The sequence below is a fragment of the Leucoraja erinacea genome, chromosome 20 (assembly GCF_028641065.1).
Source record: "Leucoraja erinacea ecotype New England chromosome 20, Leri_hhj_1, whole genome shotgun sequence".
Classification (NCBI taxonomy): Eukaryota; Metazoa; Chordata; class Chondrichthyes; order Rajiformes; family Rajidae; genus Leucoraja; species Leucoraja erinaceus.
This window is the reverse complement of record NC_073396.1, coordinates 33,131,563-33,152,980: the sequence shown is the minus strand read 5'-3', so window position 1 is coordinate 33,152,980 and position 21,418 is coordinate 33,131,563. Positions and strand designations below refer to the sequence as shown.

Genomic DNA, 21,418 nt, shown 5'->3' with positions numbered 1-21,418 from the left:
AATAAAATGGCTTATGCCAAAATTTAAATTAAAATGTGTATTAAGGATGGCCTGGTAACATTGGATGACACAGGAGCAATCTAAATATTACTGAATCTTTATCAACGTCATTATTTTTCACTCAGCCATCAATTAAAGGAGTAGGGGCGGCAGCTGCCCACCTTCAGCAGGTTCTCGATGTCGGACTGAGGAGAGGGGGGGTGGAGGTGGAGGGCAGCCGGCAAAGCCGAGCTGGAGCCAGCTGCTGCAAGTCAAGGGCCGCCCCGCCAGTCCAGGGCCACCACGGACACCTCCGGACAGGGGCGGGACACTGGGGAGGGGGTGGGGACTGCCCAGCAGTAATTCAACAGCACCCGCAGCGACGGAGAGCCGACCCCGACCCGACTATGGACGAAACGCAAGCCTGCACACAATGCAGCATCACCGTTGCCAAGACTGTTTTATAGCTAATGGCCTATGACCTGGGCATGCAAAGTCAGAATACCGAACTCGCTTATTAAGTCAGCAAGTATCTATAATGTGCACAAACAACCAAAACATTTTAGTCTGAAGAAGGGTCTGGACCCGAAACATCACCCATTCCTTCTCTCCAGAGATGCTGCCTGTCTCGCTGAGTTATTCCAGCTTTTTGAGTCTATCTTCGGTTTAAACCAGCATCTGCAGTTCCTTCTTACACAAAACATTTTAGCATTCTGGATAAGTTCCTAATAGTGCCAATTTGAGTAGGTGCTAGACATAATTACGCGGCCTATACAAGATCACGGAAAGGTTTATGTTATTATTATAGATCCAGAAAGTATAAATAGCGTCTAGGATCGTTACATTGTTTTTATTCTCTACTAGACCCAGTGGGAACCGTTGTGTCCCATCCCCCAATGCGGGAGGGGGGGAGGGGGCGTCACACAGGAGGGCTGGTCCCCAAGCACGGCGTCGCCGCTCACCCCGGAGACAGGCGCCCCGGGAGCCAGTCACCCGTTCCCCCAACGTAACCCGTTCACCCAACGCAATATTCCACCACTCACTCATAGCCCACAACTGCGCAGGCGCGGCTCATTTTCCCTCATCCCCAACACTCCCTCCACTCCTCTTATCCCTCCCTCTCCTTTCCCCTACCCTCAGTCATTGCATACCCTCCGTAACTCCCTCCCACCCTCCATAACCCCTCTCCCCTCCCTAACCCATTGGGCCCCGTTTCCCCAAACGTAATATTCCATCACTCACCCATTCCCCCAACGCAAACCGATCCCCCAACGCATCGTTCCCGCGTGGTGGGGGGAAGGATGCGTTGGGGGAACGGGTTGCGTTCCCCCAACGCATCCAAGGGGAATCTCACTCTCTCCGTACTCCCTACGAAGCTGCTGATCCCATTGTCTGTCTGTCACCCTTCCCTCGCGTTCCCTACCCTCATTCACTCCCTCACCCACCTCTCCCCTTTCGCATTCCCCCACTAAAGACAATGTTTAAATAACATTTATTCTCCTCCCATCTTCCACTCCGTCAACTCTCCTACCTTGTGTATTGGCAGCAGAGATCACATTGTGAAGTCATTATCGGTTGTCGGAATGTTCACGGCAGCGTGTGTAAATGAGATCCCATTGTGATTGGAGGAGTGTGAGATGCTATTGTGACATCATCACTGGAAGCTGCTGGAAAAGTCTATCTCTCACAGTCAGTTATTCTCAAAGTTGGCTTTTTTAAAACTTTAAATATCAATAACGTGAAATATAACATTAAATGTGAAGAAACTTGATAAAAACGACCTCAGGGAAAAGCTGAGTAAGATTCTGCAAAAAGCATTTGCGCTATTGTGTACCAATTTGGCGTAGCTCCTGAGATCACAGACAAACAGACAAACAAGACGAGACTTTTAATAGTATACTAGACCAAATGGGACCTGTTGGGCCCAATCCCGCAACGCGGGGGGGGAGGCATCACATGGGAGGACTGGTCCCCGAATGCATTGTTGTGATATAACCACACACACACACTAGCGTAACCCCCCACACACTAGCGCTCCCCCCACACACTAACACCCCCACACACACTAACCCCCCGCCTCTCTCTCTCTCTCTCTCTCTCTCTCTCTCTCCCTCTTCCCCTCCACTCTCCCTCTCCCTCTCTCCCCCCCCCCCCCCACGCAATAAATGGTCTAATATATATATAGATAGATATAATAAGAATGAAAAGATTTATGTGCATATTTAAATGTTTATATAGCCAATTTTCATGTATTTCATACTAAAGAAGTGTGCACTCTCAATAAGATTACCAACATGTATAGTTTTCTTTCCATATTATGTCATGCAACAAATACCAAAGGAATGCAATTTCAGTTGCACATGATTCTAAAAGACTTATTGCATAATAGAATTGCCTTGATCTTGCACTATTGGGGTCATTTAAACCGTGCCCAGCAGTGCGTGAGTCAGGGCATCTGGTTAAAATGCTGAAATTCTAAATTGGGAAATGAACATGCCAAAACCTTGTATTAATCCTGCTTGGATAGCCAGACGGTGAAGAATGAAAAACTTGAGCCAAAACATTAATTGTTCGCAAGCCTTTACAGATAGATATACAAATATTGCAGGAGTTCATAAACCATAAATCAAACTATAAATATGGCGGCCAAGGTGGCACAGCAGTCGAGTTGCTGCCTTACAGCGCTTGCAGCGCTGGAGACTCGGGTTTGATCCCGACTACGGATCTGTACGGAGTTTGTACGTTCTCCCCATGACCGCGTGGGTTTTCTCCGAGATCTTCCGTTTCCTCCCACAGTCGAAAAAGACATACAGGTTTGAAGGTTAATTGGCTTGGTGTATGTGTAAATTGTCCCTGGTGTGTGTAGGATAGTGTTAATGTGCGGGGATCGCTTGTCGATGCGGACTCAGTGGGCCGAGAAGGGCCTGTTTCCATGCTGTATCTCTAAACTAAACTAAGCATAAATCAAATCCTTAAAATAAAAACAAAACCTGCTGGAAACTTGCAGCATATCTGTAGAGAAAACGGTAAAAGGCTGCCAGGTTCTGGCGAATGGTCATTATTTCTCAACCATTAATATGGTTTCTCACTCCACAGATGCTACCTAACTTTCTGAATATTCTGTTAGTCTCTGTTTTGAGTTTGGTTTAGAGTTACAGCGTGGAAACAGACCCTTCGGCCTACTGTGTCTGTGCCGAACAATGATCACCCATGCACTAATTCGATCCTACACACAAGGGGCAATTTACAGAATCCAATTTTACCTACAAGCTTGCACGTCTTTGGAATGTGGGAGGAAACCGGAGCACCTGGAAAAAGCCCACCCAGTCACAGGGAGAGTGTACAAACTCCATACAGTAGTCAAGATCTAACCTGGGTCTCTGGCGCTGTAAGGCAGCAATTCTACCGCTGCGCCATTGTGCTGCCCTAGATTTTCAGCATCTGTACTTTTTGATCCCAGGGATGATTGAGTTAACATATGATGAGCGTTTAAGGGCACTGGGCCTGTACTCGCTGGAGTTTAGAAGGATGACCGGGACCTCATTGAAACTTACCGAATAGTGAAAGGCTTAGATGACGTGGATGTGGAGAGGATGTTACCATTAGTGGGAGAGTCCAGGACCAGAGGCAAACCCTCAGTAAAAGGATGTACCTTTAGAAAGGAAATAATAAGGAATTTCTTTAGTTAGAGGGTGATGAATCTGTGGAATTCATTGCCACAGAAGGCTGTGGAGGCCAAGTCAATGGATATTTTTTAGGTGGAGATTGACAGATTCTTAATTAGTAAGGATGTCGGGGGTTATGGGTTTGAGAGGGAAAGATAGGTCAGCCATGAATGGCGGAGTAGCCTTGATATGCCGACTTGATGGGCTGCTCCTAGAACTTGTGAACTTGCTCCTATATAAATTACAAAATCAGATATCTCCAATTGATAGAAGCTACCAAATGATGCTTGTCACCGATACTGTATGATTAAATATGAGAGGTGCCGGGAGACTGGAAGATGGCAAACTTTGTGCCTCCATTCAGGAAGGGTTGCAGAGAAAAGCCTGGGAACTACAACCAGTGAGCCTAACAATCTGTGGTCCTAATGTGATCAATCTGTTGTCTATTGTAAAGTTGCTGGTGAGTATTCTGTGAGATAAGATATACTTACATGAATTTACATCTACAAGGGCTGGTTAGAGATGGTCAGCATGATTTTGTACATGGGAGGGTGTCTTACAAATCTGAGTTAATGAGGGCAGAACTGCAGACTTATCAGCAAAGCATTTGACAAGGTTCTGCATGGTAGGCTGCTCTAGAAAGTTAGATCACATGGGAGCCAAGGAGAGATAGCTGAATGAATTTTTTTAAATCGGCTTCATGGAAGGAAGCAGAGGATAGAGGGCAGTTTTTCTGACGAGGCCCATGACTAGTTGTGTGCCTCAGGCCTTGGCCCATTGCTGTTTGTCATCTACATCAATGATTTGGATAAGAACGTACAAGGCACGGTTAGCAAGTTGGCAGATAACACTAAAGTGAGTGGTATTGTAGATAATGAAAATGGTTGCCAAAATTTTGCAGCAGGATCTTGATCGGTTGGGCAGGTGGGCTTGAGGATTGGTTGAAGGGGTTTAATGCAGAGAAATGTGAGGCGTTGTATTTTGGGAAGTCTAACAAGGGCAGGACCTACACAGTGAATGGTAGGACTGTGCGGAGTGTTGTGGAGCAGACGGATCAAGGTGTGCAGTTAGTTCTTGAAAGTGGTATCGCAGATAGATGGGGTGTCAAAAGGCTTTCGGCACATTGCCCTTCATCAGTCAGAGTACTGCAAAATAGAAGTTGAGAGGCCATGTTACAGTTCTACAAGGCACTGGCGAGGCCAGATTTAGAGTATTATGTTCAGTTTCGGTCACCATGCTATAGGAAAGATGTTGTCAAGCCGAAAAGGGTGCAGGGAATATTTACGAGGATGTTGCCAGGGCTCGAGGGCCTGAGCTATAGGGAACGGTTGATCAGGGTAGGACTTTATTCCTTGAAGCGCAGGAGGATGCGGGGTGATCTTATAGTGTACAAAATCATGAAAAGAATACATCAGGTAAATGCCCAGAGTCTTTTGCCTAGAGTCGGGGAATCAAGAACCAGAGGACATAGGTGTAAGTTGAGGGGGATAAGATTTAATAGAAACCTGAGGTGTAACTTATTTTCACAAAGGGTGGCGAGTGTAAGGACCAAGCTTACATGTTGCGGCAGGTACTATTGCAACGTTTAAGAAACAGTATCGCACTTAGGCGATTTTGCAGGCGAACACAGACACACACACACACACAGACACACACACACACACATATACACACACACACACACACCCCGCTCCCTTCACCAGCCCATCATGCAGACAGGGGACAGGGCAAGCGGGGGGAGCACTATCTGAGTGAAATTCACATGGTGCATAGCCAAGGAGGCACACCACGATGAACAGGAAGGTTGGCGCTGTAATTAAGACGACTAAAGCACAGTGTACAGTAAGTCCTTTAAAAGAAGGGGTGGGGAGTGGAGGGAGAAGGAGTGGAGACAACGTTTTAGAAGCCAGAGATACACGGCTGTGAAACTCGGCGGACATTTAGCATTACTGGTCGGTTATCCTTTGTTCTGAAAACTACTGCTTACGTTTTTTTTCCCAATGAGCCAATGAAATTCACTGGTCAGCACCAGCTACAACCTACGAGAATCTACGAGATCCTTCGACCTCCTGGCGACCTACCTACGGCACGAGAATTCTCGCTACTCTCCATGGCGGCTCCATTCTGGACGCCGCTAATTTTTCAACATGTTGAAAAATCTACGGCGATCATAATGAGGCTGCGACTAGTTCCCAGAATGCGGGAACCCCTCACGACCATGAAGGCGACTCCCCGGCAACCACCCGCGAACATATGGCGACTGCATAATCTCCTGCAGTCGCCTAAAAAGTCGCCTATGGGGAACAGGCCCATTAGACAGGTACATGGATAGGACAGGTTTAGAGGGATATAGGCCAAACACAGTCAGGTGGGTCTAGTGTGGATGGGGCATGTTAGCCAGCATGAGCATATTGGGCAGAAGGGCCTGTTTCTACGCTTTATGACTCTATGACCAATTTGGATCAATTAAGCTCTGCCACCACTGGTGTTTATCTCATAAATGTTTCTAAGTATATCATCCAAGAGGAATACAGTTTCTGTAGCAATTAACCTGCACACTCATGATGAAATGAAGGGTCACAGTTTACGAATAAGGAATAGGCCATTTAGGACTGAGATGAGGAAAAACATTTTCATCCAGAGTTGTGAATCTGTGGAATTCTCTGCCACAGAACGCAGTGGAGGCCAATTCACTGGATGTTTTCAAGAGAGAGTTGGGTTGTTCTTAGGGCTAACGGAATCAAGGGATATGGAGAAAAAGCAGGAACGGGGTACTAATTTTGGTTGATCAGCCATGATCATATTGCATGGCGGTGGTGGCTCGAATGGCCCACTGCAACTATTTTCTACGTTTCTATGAAATTGCCAAAAGGACCAAAAATATTTGCTTATCTTTCCAGCATGCGAAAGTCTACTCTAACATCTGTATCACTTGATGCATACCACCTGAATATGATTAACATTAAATACTGCAAAGACATATGGATACAATTAACAAAGCATGCAGACGACAGCCATTTGGCACATTGTACCTGCCGCTCTTTTTAACCAGAAAGGTCCTGACCTGAAACATCACTATTCATGGTCTCCAGAGATATTGCCTGATCCCTTGAGTTACTCCAGCACTTTGAGGGTTTTTTTTGTAAACTAGCATCTTTAGTTCCTCACGGCATCATTCTTAGAGTTACCCATTCATCCTACATGCCTCCTTTCTCCCCGTGGCCTGACAATTTACTCGCTTTCAAGGTTTCAGATTTGAATTTTCACCCAGAGAGTCGTGAATTTGTGGAATTCCCTGCCACAGAGGGCAGTGGAGACCAAGTCACTGGATGGATTTAAGAGAGAGTTAGATAGAGCTCTCGGGGCTAGTGGAATCAAGGGATATGGGGGAGAAGGCAGGCACAGGTTAATGATAAAGGACGACCAGCCATGATCACAATGAATGGCGGTGCTGGCTCGAAGGGCCGAATGGCCTCCTCCTGCACCTATTTTCTATGTTTCTATGAATCTATTTCAATCTCTGAATTCTGATGGATATAAATGAAGAGAATTAGCAAATATTGTTAGACATAAGAGACTGCAGATGCTGGAATTTGGAGAAAAAATGGAGCAGTTATGGGGAACTTTGCGGGTCAGGCAGCATCCGTGGAGGCAAGGGGGTGGTTCCTGTTTCAGACTGACTCCCTCCATCAGTTATGATACAGAATCCAAACCTGAAGCATTGACCATCCCTTTGCCCCAGCAGATTCTGCCTGCCCACTGAGTTCCTCCAGCAGCTCACTTCTTTTTTTCGGGTGATGTTTATTTTGCAGCTGAAATTTCTTTTGGCCACAAGCTGTACAATTTGCTGTACAATTTAACTGTAGATCTCAAAAAAATAAAATAGCCGATCAATAATCTTTATAACTACAATGTTAAAATTACACTTAAAATAAAATGTTGTCATGGAATGTAACAGTTCTTTTGAGATAATTTGTCACGTTCATCTTATCCTTGTGAAAACCCTAAAATGGCACTGGAATTCGTGGGAGTGCGAACACTGAAATTAGGTGCAGTATTTATCACACCATTGGTTGTCAGCGTTTCATATTCCACTTGGGTAGCTTTCAACCCAATGGTATGGACATTGAATTCTCCAATTTCAGTTAACCAACCTACAAACACCTCCCCTCCCTCCTCCCCTTGCTCTCTTCCCTGCACTCACCTGGATGCACACCCATTCACCACCCACATCTTCCTATATTCCTTTATCTGGCTTCATGTTTCACGTCTCTCCTATCCTTATCTCCTTATCTCTCATTTTTTGTCTTTTCATTTCTGGCGTTTGTCCAACCATCTGCCAATCAAATAAACCATCCACCTGCCACTTGCCAGGCTCTGTCCCACCCCCACCTCTCTTCCAGCTTTCTCCCCCTCTCACTCCAATCTGACTTGCGAAGGATCCAGACCCGGAACGCCACCTATCCACCAGCATCTGCAGCTCCTTGAGGTTATATTAAACTGAGGCCTGGTTGTTGAACAGAAAAGATTTAATCACACACTATCAAAGAAATTTCGAATTGCATCTGTTGCCCTAGCCAATATTTGTATCACATATCAACATTACTAAACTACATTAGCCTAGAATGTAGAACATAGAGCACATGCTTTTAATATCAGCAAATTGTAGATAAAATAGTCAAGCTTTGAAGTTTGCGCCCACTTCCAGGTCTACCATTTTTCTGGCATCATTGACATGTAATGCAATCAAGGTTCATGTTGTACATCTCTGCCTCACTGACAGAAACTGGAGAAATAATGTGCAATCTACAATCATTATTTTGAAACCAAGAGCAATCCATCAGCAAGTTAGCAAGGGGCTATGGATTGAAGGGTTCCCACTGGAACATAAATATTTTGCTGTTGGTACGTTGTCCCTGAATGTTCAATGGTCTGCTTTCATTAGAAATTCCTTGCTGGGTCTTGCTATGCTTATTGCATTCATTCACACCATTAATACATGGTGCAGTGTCAGGAGAATTACAAACCCATGGTACTTGTTCAAGGGTTTGGGTTGTAGCGAAGCAGATACAAGATGTCGTGGTTTCATCTCTATGGCTGCCGGCTGCTTCCTAGTAACATTGATGCAGCAGCTGCAATCCTTGCAGGCAGCTTGGAAATTGTGTGTGTGGCATTTAATGCAGAAAGTGAAGGAAAATCCCTAAAATTATTCTAAATTCCTCTAGTCTTGCATTTTTAAGATGTTCTCTGGTTAGCATTAATGAAGGGTATGAAAAGAGTATATAAAATCAAGTCTTTTGGGCAGAGTATAATCCATTGCATTATAGTTTGGGATGTAAGTGGTGTAAATCGATAGTGGTTGCTAGATCAATATCAAATGACATGCACTCGAGGAGTGATGAACACAGAGTAAGATCTGTAATTGATGTTGATGTTCTATTCTTCACATTATTATCTAAACCTCAATGATTGTCACAGCAATTTAAGATCATAACAATCAGAAGAGGTTCTAACCTACTAAACAATGCATTCCAAGTTTCCACTCAGTAACAATAATCAATAGTGTGTATTAAAAGTGCTTATCAAAACACGTGTTACACAAAGGATAGCTACTCTCTAGATAAATAATGTTTAACATATTTGAATAGCAAACTGAAATATAGCTGATGGAAAATTAAAACACGAGAGATCTGGTTATGAGCTCAGAAAATTAAAACCTAATTTAGTTTTGGAAAAATATTCATCAGGATATCCCATGGAGAAAATTACTTCTATAAACAAGGTAGTTGAACAAGATGATTAATCCCATATTATAATTACACCTTTGTTCATAATGAATGGGGGAAGGGTTATATGTCAGGTTGAATGTTTACGTGTAGGTGTGCTGATCATTTGTACAAGATAACCAGTTTGTCATGAATTCATCAAGGATCTTTTTTTAAACATCTATTTTTAACCTGCATTCCATTTCCAGTTCTTGTTTGTAGCAGCTAGAACTATAACAATGTAAAAATTGAACAATGATTATTTCCTAAGCTTAATAAAGGACAGGCAAGGATTGTTTTTTTTTAAGTGATGGTAATATAAGTTTAGGTGAGGGTTTGGGTGATACAAACTTAATCAAATCTGCTTAACCTTATCCGCTGCCTCGAGGATATAAAGTGTTGGATGGCCCAGAACTTCCTCCAACTATACGAGAGTAAGTCTGAGGTCATCCTTCTCGGCCTCTCGGACTCAATCAAAATGACAGCAGGCAGCCTTGGAAGCCTTACCCCACTACTCAAACCTCACGTCAAACACCTTGGCGTGATATTTGACTCAGCATTGAAATTTCACAAACAAGTCAATGCCGTGGTAAAAGCTAACTTCTTCCAGCTTCGGACGATAAAACAATTCACAATTCAGTTTGACGACCTCAAAAAGATCATTCACACATTTATCTCCTCCCGCCTAGATTACTGCAACTCCCTCTACACTGGCATCAGAATATCTCCCCTGTCCCGCCTGCAACTGGTTCAAAACGCCACAGCGAGACTCCTGACGGGCACCCCGGTTCTGGCCTCTCTTCACTGGCTCCCTGTGCGGTTCCGAATAAATTTCAAGATCCTCCTTTATGTCTACAAAGCCCTTAACGGGCTTGCCCCCACCTACATCAAAAGACTGCTTACCCACCACACCACCCCCAGGTCCCTCAGATCGGCCGACTTTGGGTTACTGAACATCCCGCGGTCTAGGCATAGGCTCAGGGGCAACCGCGCCTTTGCGGTTGCAGCTCCTAGACTGTGGAGTAGCATCCCGCTTCCCATCAGAACTGCCCCCTCCATCGACTCCTTTAAGTCGAGACTTAAAACTCATCTTTACTCTCAAGCCTTTCTTGACGTCCTCTGAGTGAGGGCTATTTGTATGTACTTATGTATGTACTTAATCTATGAACCAATATTGTATAACTTTAGTACCTCCACCAATGTAAAGTACTTTGGCCCACAAGAGTTGTTTTTTAAATGTGTTATAGAAATAAAAGTGACTTGACTTGACTTGACTTAATTCAAGAGGTGAAATTGTGGTATTTGCTTACAAAAAAAATGGATGGAATTACATATTAGATGAATCTTGCTAAGTGGAGTCAATGGTTCAATGGTTTTGTTATTTTCACATCTACCATACAGTTAAATACTTGTTTTGCATACAGATCAGCAAGACTATGACCATTCATGAACACAATCCCCAGTTAGTACAAAATGTGCAGAACAGCCCACTGAGTCTATATGATAGGGTCGCCAGTTTGGAGGCATTTTACAGTCCAGCTGCAGCTGGCTACAAAGGCTCATTGCAGCCATCACCTCTATACCGGTCATCCCGTGCATGGCCCTCTTCAGCCCAGGGTGCGGAGGGGTGGGGGGGGAGGGATTCCTGCAGCCGGCCTTGAGGGCACGGAAGCTAAGATCCTCAGTTCTTCTTATTGTCCTTTTGTCCAGCGTCCGTCGCCATGGCCAACTCCCTCCTCCTCTCCGATTCCCAGTCTTCGGTGGCCCACAGGGGCCAGGCTCTGGTTCCTGGTTCCATGACGGGCCTGCTGATTGCGTACCGCCGCGGGAGACCTCGCCATGCACGGCATGCTGGAAGAACTTCAGTGGTCAGAACCACTGGTTTCCATCAGTTGAAACGTTAAGTCCCAGAGGTGCGCTCTGTCAATTGCAAACTTTCAATTGCAAACTTTAAGACTTCCTGAGCATTTGTTAGCACGGAATCCATGTTGGAGTCAGGCATAGTCTTGCTGGAATTTCCTGCAGCACTTTGTGGAAATATCCTGTAATCACGTTAGGTTAGATTTGATACACATAAAGATTGGAGTGCTAGAAATGCATAGTCTCGAATGCTGGAATTCTTTCACTCCTCTTCCTTTTTTTTTTTTATTTTAGCTTTCCTTTTCCTTCTTCTCTCTCTCTATTTCATCTATCCCTTTAGCTCTATCTAGTTATAAAAAAAAACAAAGAAAAATGCAAAAAGTATTGGAGACAATGTAATAATAACTGACAATATTATCAATTTAAAAATGTAAGACAGTAATGATGTAATAGATTATGTACCTATCTCCAATAATAAAAAAATAAAAAAAAATAAATAAAAAAAAAAGATTTGATACACAGATTGGGAGTGATTTGATATTGGTGGTGATTCTAGGCTGTGCCCTGATATTTTCAATCATTTCCTTCAATTATCTTTAAAAGGCCTGTAACAATGGTTACAATTCTTGACCATTTTGAATGCTGATCAAGTTCCAGCCACAACTTTGTCTTTCATGAAAGATCAAAAGAGTATTTCAGGCACGGATTCTCACAGGTTCATTGATTGACCCTGAAACAGAGACCTTGCTGCCCAACTTGAGCGGTTGCACAGGCCAGCAGCATCAGCTTTTCACATCTGGGCGAGGTGATGGCAGCATGACTGTGGGCAGTAGCAGCGGACAGTTAGCCAGTGGGCAAGAACCAGCCCAATCTCTCACATTCCTGACCAATTAAAATATGTCAGCGATGGTATTATGCACAATGTCAGGCACTGACAGAATATGGAAAAGATAACCAGACCACAAGATGTAGAGAAAATCTAGAAGACAAGTTACAGGTCCGCCCTGGGTTACGTACGGATACATCGTGCATACGAACAACCTTCCATGAATAATATTAAAATCAAACAAGAACCAGCCGTGGAAAAAAAACTGTTTACAGGTAACCACCCCCCAGTAATTAGATGAAATGTGTAGGAAGGAACTGCAGATGCTGGTTTAAACTGAAGAAAGACATAACAAGCTGAAGTAACTCAGCGGGACAGGCAGGATCTCTGGAATGAAGGAGTTGGTGACGTTTCGGGTCTCGATCCGAAACGTCACCCATTTCCTTCCCTCCAGAGATGCTGCCTGTCCCGCTGAGTTACTCCAGCTTTTTGTGGCTATCTACAGTAATCAGACTTCTATGTCTCTTAACACAAGCTGCCAGTTTCACTGTGAGAGGCCACTTAAGAGAATTGCTTTGGAAATTGATAAGCAATGGATACCTGTGTAATGATATTATTTTAAACAATGTAACAGCCACTGATACTTCAAACCCATTGATACCAGCTATTGAGCATGGGACATCCTGATTCTGCACCAAGCAGAAGACAGTAAATAGATGTTCATGTTAATTGTCCCTCATCAACACTATTCATTACAGTACTTCCGGTTATTATATTGATTAATTTTGTAAGTTATAAATAACATTGACTCACAACTATATGTTAAAGCAGAACTCGCTTGATACCAGGGATGGCATCTGTTGCTTTTCACCATCCAGCTGTGTGAAAATCTAGAATCCGAACTTGGAAGCAGAAACATTACCAGTTGAGTAATAATGAGATGTTTCTGGGCTGGGCTCTTAACCCAGCTGTGGGTTCCCTATGTGATTATATGTGCCAGCACAACAACCTGGCTCTCAATATCAGCAAAACCAAAGAACAGATTGTGGACTTTGGAAGAGGAAGGTTGAGGACGTACAATCCTGTTTACATCAATGGGACGATGGTGGAGAGAGTCCAAAACTTCAAATTCCTGGGCGTCCATATTTCCGATGATCTTTCCTGCACCATGATGCAATCATAAAGAAAGCACATCAGCGCCTCTACTTCCTGAGAAGATTACGGAGATTCGGTATGTCAAAGAGGATTCTTTTGAAATCCTACAGGTGCACAGTAGAGAGCATATTGACTGGTTGCATCGTGGCCTGGTTCGGCAACTTGAAAGTCCAGGAGCGGAAAAGACTGCAAAAAGTTGTAAACACTGCCCAGGCCAACACTGACCCACCATGGAAGGGATCTGTCGTAGTCGCTGCCTCAAAAAGGCAGCCAACATCATCAAAGACCCACACCATCCTGGCCACACACTCATCTCATCACTGCCATCGGGAAGAAGATACAGGAGCCTGTTCAGGAACATCTTCCTCCCTACAGCCAACAGGCTATAAACACTACAACCTCATAAGCTATGAACTACAATAGACTTATTATTATTATTATTATTATTATTATTATTATTATTGCACTGTTATTTGTTTTTTCTGAGTTTTTGTTATATTATTTATTCTGTTGTGCTGCAGCAAGTAAGAATTTCATTGTTCTATCTGGGACATATGATAATAAAACACTCTTGACTGCGTTTAGTTTAGTTTAGAGATGCAGCGTGGAAACAGGTCCTTCAGCCCACCAAGTCCACGCTGACCAGTGATCCTCGTACACTAGCACTATCCTACACACTAGGGACACTACTGAAAGAAAGTGGAGAACTGAAAGCAAAATAAAAAAATGATGGCTTGCAGATGCATCAAATTTTTCCCTTCCTCTTTCCATCCTTCAACTGAGGGTGGTTGCACAAAATATTGGGGAAAAAAGTCAGTTATAGAGTATCTACAGTTTCTAAGATTCTGGCGTTCCTTCAGTACCTTGCCCACGTCATAATTTCCCATGTATACTTTTGCACATTTGCAGACGTATTATTATTATCAAAATGTACTGAACTTTGTCCATTTTCTTACTGACTGGGGACTCTTCTTTTAATCTGGTCTTTGAAGTCCAGCAAGATTGTTGAAAGAAAAGAAACGCATAAGGTTAATTGACTCTTTCTTGACCAATATGTAGTCTCTGATTTAATGTGGGAAATACAACTAACAACTAACACTGCAGTCCCACAAAGATCAATGTAATCATGACCAGATGATCTGTTCTGGTGATCTACACAAATAGGATTAAGATGGACAATTTCCACAGGACAAAACAGAACATATTGGACATGATTAGTAGATCAGGCCCTATGTATGGGAAGAGAAACAGTCCATAGGTTGCAGAATCTTGCCTGACCTTTAACATTGACTCTGTTGCTCTTCCCACAGATACAGCCTGACCAACTGACTATTATCCGTATTTTCTGTCCTTGTTTTAGATTTCCAGTATCTGCAGTTTTATTTCACTTAATTTCTACAGGACATTAGGGTCCAAGATGTAGCATGGAAACAAATCCGGTGACCCACCGAGTATGTGCCGATCATCAACCACTCATTTACGCTAATCCTGCATTAACTCCATTTTTATTCACCCCACATTCTTAACAACTCCCTCCAGATTCTGCTACTCAATTTCATTAGATATAATTTATATTGGCCATACTCCCTTACCAACCTGCAAGTGAGGGTGGCATGGTTGTGCAGCGGTAGAGTTGCTGCCCTACAGCGCCAGAGAGACGGGTTCAATCCTAACTACGGGTGCTGTCCGTATGGAGTTTGTACGTTCTCCCCATGACCACGTGGGTTTTCCCCGGGTGTGCTACAGTTTTTCCCCACACTACAAAGACATACAGGTTTGTAGGTTAATTGCCTCAGTAACGATTGTAAATTGTCTCTAGTGTGTAGGATAGTGCTAGTGAACGAGGATCGCTGGTCAGTGTGGACTCGGTGGGCTGAAGGATCTGTTTCCACGCAGTATCTCTAAACTAAACTAAGTTGGGATGTGGAAGGAAATCCACGCAGTCACACAGGGAACCCACAGTTAAACAACATTAACGTTTTTTTTCTAGCTGAGATCAATTGACATATAATATCACAGAGAATGAACCTGAAAACCTCATGATGCTAATGCCTCAAGACTATTTCAGACAATCGCTAGGTTACTGAGCGAATAGCATTCTACCCTGTTTCAGATGAAAAACCCAGTGATCTTGTGCAGCTGTTTCTTTACTGTTTGGTGTTTAGTCACCAGTGTGACTGAGTTTTGAAGTAATATTATTTTAGTTGAACAGCTGAGATGCTTCTGATTACACTCATATTGAAACAGATAGAAACAATTAAAAAACACAAGGACAGAATTAATTGTTTGCATAGATATTGTAAGTACCAGACCATTTGAGTAGATATTTGACAATTGACCATTTGCCATTTCTCACAGTATCACAAAGATCCTAACATTTCCAAGAAGAATTTACTTTGCAGATTCAGAATAAAAACTGCATTAAATATCTTACATATTCCATCTGTTCTATTGCAGCTATTTTCTTGCTTCTTATGAGTAAAATCGAGCAAATTACAAACGCTGCAGTAAATACACATTACCATAAATTAATGAACTTGATATTGTGTAGCATTTCAACATGTGATGTATTTTATATTTTGGTGACCACAGTCATAGAATTGATGCGTCAGATTAGTAATTCCAAGGCCTTGTGATTTTAACATTCTGCTGAATGGCATTTGTCAGAGGCATGCATGTAAAGTATTACCACATTTCCTCTGAGACATTTCCTGTCAGTTTAAATTCTTCCTTTTCACCTGTTGACAGCATTAAAGAGCCCAGCTGCATTCCATGAACAAAGGAGGAGTTTGGAACGAGCAAGGGTAAGTTAAGTGCTTCCTGTTTTCTGAGAACATAAGAAACAGAAAAACTAGGCTTTCTCCCCCTCATGCTTGATCAACCTTTGAACATAATCTAGCCTGGTCTTTTACCTCGCTGTCACTTTCCTGTACTAACCCGTTGTCTTTTATTCCTTCTATATACAGAGATCTATCAACGCACCTTATCAGCATATATATATGTATTGATGAGAAGATGCCTTGCCATATGTTTATATCGCATGGAAACATGCCCTTCGGTCCAACTGATCCATGCCAAACAGATTGCCTATCTCAGTTAGTCCCATTTGCCTGCGTTTAGAAAACGTTGGCCCTCACATCCCATTTATCGCCCTGGAGAAAATACATCTCCTGCAGAAGATCATCCCTCAGTCTCCTACATTCCAAGGAATAAAGTCCCAGTCTGCCCAACCTCTCCCTATAACTCAGGCCCTTGGGTCTTGGCAACATTTTGTTTTGCAGTCTTTCCAATTTAATGGCATCTTTCCTGTGCAGCAGGGTGACAGAACTGAACGCAATGCTCCAAGTGTGGCCTCACCAACCATTTTTACAACTGCAACATAAAGTCCCATATCCTATACTTCGACTCGAATGAGGACTATGCCCAAGACATTCCCATTAACCTTCCCAAGTTCCGACATCTTCATGTTGCTCAACAGTAATAACAGAGGGAAAGTATTCATTGATGAGCTCATCCATCCTCTGAAACTTTATACATTCATGTTCAGTTTTGTCTTTGGAGAGAGGGTTGCTCGCTTCTCTCCATTTACTCTTTATTCTGTAATATATCATCTCCTTGGATTCTCCTCTATCTTCCCTACTCAAGCTATCTCTTGCCTACTTGTTGCTTTCCTGATTGTCTTAAGTATACTACTCTAGCACTCGGTGTCTTTTGTAAACCAGCATCTGCAGTTCCTTGTTTCTACACTTCTTACTAAATAGCCTGTCCCACTTGGGCGTCATTTGTGCGACATCATTTACGTGTCGTGACGCGTGGTGACGTATGCAGTGACACGCGGTCGTGCGCGGCGCCACAGGATTTTGGGATTCTCAAAATCTTCGCGCGCCACCTGCCAATGACAGCCAAGTGGGACAGGCCCTTTAACCATGCCAGGATTTGTTTAGTTTATCAGACCTTCCTCGCTGCTGTCCTGTCTACTAAATCTTGCTTTAGCTTCTAGATTTCCCTCAACTTTCTCATCTGCCACACTACATCTTTGGGATTGTTTAAGATGTTTTAAGACGTTTTAACATTTAATATGTTTTTGGATAGGCTCATGGATATGAAGGAAATGGAGGGATATGGATTGTGCAGGGAGATAAGAGTTTCTCTTGGCATCATGTTCGGCAAAGACATTGTGAGCCAAAGGATATGTTCCTTTGTTGTATTATTCTATGTTCTATGGTCACAGCATTTTTCTGAAGGGACCAGTTCAGATTGCCAGGTTAGGATGGCAAGGAACAAAGCTATTAATGATCTCTCGAGCAGTTCTGTTGGTGAGGGCAAGTTCGCGCTCAGCCTTCAGGTCCTGCTTTTTAACCTTCTGCATAACTCCCTATACTTACTCTGCAGGAGCTCATCCAAGTTTCCAATCTATATTACAGACAATATCTCTCTATAGTGACTGAACTGAGATCTAACTTTTTTTAAAGTGTACCCATAAAACAATGAACATTTACACTCCTTTCCTTACCTGATGACCTTATATCTCCTTTTTACCTCAGATCTTCATCACTACCTCCACCCTTCGGCCAATTACAGCCCTTGGCCTTATCCGTGTCACTTGCCAGATTTTGCCCCTGCCCTATCTCTCTTTTCTAGCTCCCCCCCATCAGTCTGAAGAAGAGTTTCGACCAAAACGCTGTCTGTTCATTCCCTCCACAGAAGCTGCCCGACTTGCTGAGCTACTCAGCACTTTCTGTTCTGCTCAAGATTCTACCCCCTGCAGTTTCTTGTGTCTCAGATTCTGTTTATTTCATGTTTTGACAGTAAATGATTCCAAGGCACTTCTCAGAACCTTATGATGCAAACCACGAGAACCAAAGTAGATAAGGAGATGTTTGTGCAAATAATCAAAATCTTTTAGTCGTCTGAGAAACGACTACTGGAGTTTCCAACAGATCTTTATTCAAAAGTTCAATATCCAGTATACAGGTTCTTCAGACACATCTGCCGACAACGGTGGTCAACGCAGAACTAACACGCGCAAGTGAAAAACCGCGCAAAACCAGCAGCCCCTCATGAGTCACATGACCGCGGCTTCCGAACGCTGGGTTCGATATCTTCGTGCACTAGCAGGCGCCTCTACAATCTCAATAATGGCCAGCATTTATGATGGGTAGGAGTGATGAAGAGAGTTGAAGAATTCCAGAATAGATGTTCTCGATAGCTGAAGGTGATAGTGTAGGAATGTTGACAGCGTTGCATATGGGGGAGAATAGGTATCTTGGAGAGGTATCTTGCACAGAAGAAAATTATAGAGATGGGAAGGGCAGGAATTTAAAAAAAAACATTGGTGAGAAGGTTAAAATTAAGGCATAGTTTAACTAGAAACTAGCAAATGTTAGATTGTACAGAGCTGGTGTGTAAACAGTGTAAATAATGGCATAGCTAGTAAAGTTTCAGTGGGTAAAGTGAGGATTTTAACAAAGTCATATGTGAGCGTTTCAGTGCCAGATCAGTTTTGCCAATGGTAGAATTAGACAATACTACAAGCATACATCCAGACTCATAAACATTCCTATTGCAATCTTGTCATCGCCCACCCCATTAATTTCAATTTCAGTTCCATGAATACACATTTAAAAATCTACCTATTTTTTTTTGTTGGTGTCTTCTATTTAACATGGGTAACTGTAGATGCTGGTTTATACCAGGGATAGACACAAAATGCTGGGGTAATGGAACAGATCAGGCAGCGTCTCTGGAGAAACTGGATAGGTGACGTTTCCCGTCTTCAGAGTGTATAATTAGTAGATTATCAGACTGAAGAAAGGTCCAGACTGAATTAGTCCAGCATTTTGTGCCTACCTCATTCATTTAACAATGATTGGTTGATGTTTTGTTGCTATGCAGATTGCTTCAGGTAGCACAATCACAATCTGCTAGCTCATAGTTGGTGACATTTAACAGTCAGGCAGCTTTGGCTGTTTCTTCTCGTGCCCCTCCCCAACAATCCCCTCACCCAAAAGAAAACTGGATGTGCCAAGAGCTCAATGGGCTTCACAGACTACAGGTGTGAGGACTTGGAACATGTAAATATTATATTGGGAAGACAGTTCATTTAGTTAATTTTACCTAATAATGTCAATGGTCACTTGGATAGACACCAAATAATTAAAGCTAGTTAGGAGAAACATGTTGGAAGTGTCCTATTCCACTTATTATTAAATACCTACCGCATTTACCGGCAATGAAGACACTATTTATTACCCTAAAATAAGGCCCGAAAATGTACCTGCGTCTTGGAGGCCGAAGAGTAGAATGTTAGCCAAGAAAGATAGACTTGGCTATCCCTCAGTACAGCGGCTGTAAAAGGACAGCACCTCTGGGGGGGAGAGTTTCTTCCACAGCGTGTGGGGAGTCTGGCCCGGGTCAGCACGGCTGGGCCGCCAGGGGTAAAGTTGCAGGGAGGGCAGGAGCATTGAGAAGGAGTGGGCCGGGGACTCCAGCAACTCACTCAGTAGCTCAAGTGGCTGTGAGCAGCCACCGGGACCAGACAGCGGGACTGCAGCTAGACCTGGGGCTCACAGGCGACTTGGGAACTCTAGCTAGTCCCAGGGACACGAGGGATCTGGGAACTGCAGCTAGTCCCGGGGCACGCAGGCAATCTGAAAACTGCAGAAAACTAATTGAAAAACACGTGAAAACTATGTATTATTAGTATGTATTATTACTAATTACTAATTTAGTTAGTATGTTTTATTACCTCCATTTATTAACTATGGCGATAGATGTGGCCCGCCATTTTTTCAAAATTTAGCAACTCAAAATGGGGGTGCGCCTTCATTGCCGGGAAATACGGTAATTAAAACCTAAATTACAAATTTCTGTTCTTTCAGACTGAGGACTACCTGAAACACAAAATACGGAGTAGGCCGGAGAGGTCTGAATTGGTCAGAATGCACATATTAGAAGGTGAGAAAATATTTGAATCCTGTAGGAAAGCATTTATATCAAGTTTGTAATTATATATTGTATTGAGTATTTTAATATACACGTTTTGTGTTGCAAATTTCTTTCCGTTATGTATTGGCATGGAGTACAGAGACCTTGGCAGAGCCTTCACTGCAGGCCACTCAGATGAAACTAAAGAGGGCCAGGCTGGCAGATGATCTAAATGAAAAAATAGCTCAAAGACCAGGTCCTATGGAACTTGTGGAAAAGAACATTCTCCCTGTGGATTCCAGTTTAAAGGAAGCAATTAAAGGCAAGTAGTAACTTACACCACATTTTACTGTGCTTGATTAGTACGGGTGTCTGGGGAGAAGGCAGGAGAATGGGGTTAGGAGGGAGAGATGGATCAGCCATGATTGAATGGCGGAATAGACTTGATGGGCCAAATGGCCTAATTCTGCTCCTATCGTGACCTTATGATTGGGTTAGAAAGAAATAGGAAATCTTAAATATTGTAGGAAAGAGGTTAAAAAATACATGTGTAATACAGAAAGAACTAATGCAAATCTACTAATTATAGCACTTTCCACGAGGTTTACAGCAAATTAGTTTTATCTTGTAGTCATGGCTGGAAAATAGGAAATACATACGTTAATTTGCATAGAGCAATGTCCTGGCAATAGCAATATAATCTGAAGAGGGTTTTGGCCCGAAACGTTGCCTATTTCCTTCGCTCCATAGATGCTGCTGCACCCGCTGAGTTTCTCCAGCACTTTTGTCTACCAGCAGTATAATGATGATGAGATAATTGTTTTCAGTTTTATGAGTTGAAGAATTGATGATACCGAGGACATCAAGAACTATCAGAACTAACAAAGCTCCTTTTGTGAAGTCTGGGACAAGAACCACAAGCACATTTTATCCTGTTGTATGGAGTAGACTGGATCAAAAGTGATCTTGGAGGATTCCAAGGCAAAGTACGATATAATAGAACTTTATTTATCCCAGGAGGGAAATTGATCTGCCAACAGTCATAAAACACAAGATACATGAAACATGAAATTAAAATGACGAGTGGAAAGGATTGGGGATGTGCAAAGCTTATTAACTCTTTACATCTCAGAGCTCCTCCCTAACATCCACCTCTAGTGACTACAACAGGAGCAGATTCCACATGCTGTTTCTAAAGTTGGCACTTTTCCCTCTGACCCGGTCTCGCCGTCTAAACAACT

The 21,418-nt window shown here is 43.0% G+C and overlaps 1 protein-coding gene across 4 annotated transcripts in view; it reads left to right on the top strand.

Annotated features, from left to right (window-relative positions):
• mrtfba (myocardin related transcription factor Ba) overlaps positions 1 to 21,418 on the top strand; it is a 181,328-nt gene that overhangs the window by 123,150 nt on the left and 36,760 nt on the right. For all 4 annotated transcript variants that reach the window (XM_055651834.1, XM_055651835.1, XM_055651833.1 and 1 more), the window contains 3 exons: positions 15,999 to 16,054; positions 20,132 to 20,207; positions 20,338 to 20,499. In XM_055651834.1, the coding sequence (XP_055507809.1) occupies positions 15,999 to 16,054; positions 20,132 to 20,207; positions 20,338 to 20,499 (294 nt within the window). The remainder of the gene's footprint in view (positions 1 to 15,998; positions 16,055 to 20,131; positions 20,208 to 20,337; positions 20,500 to 21,418) is intronic.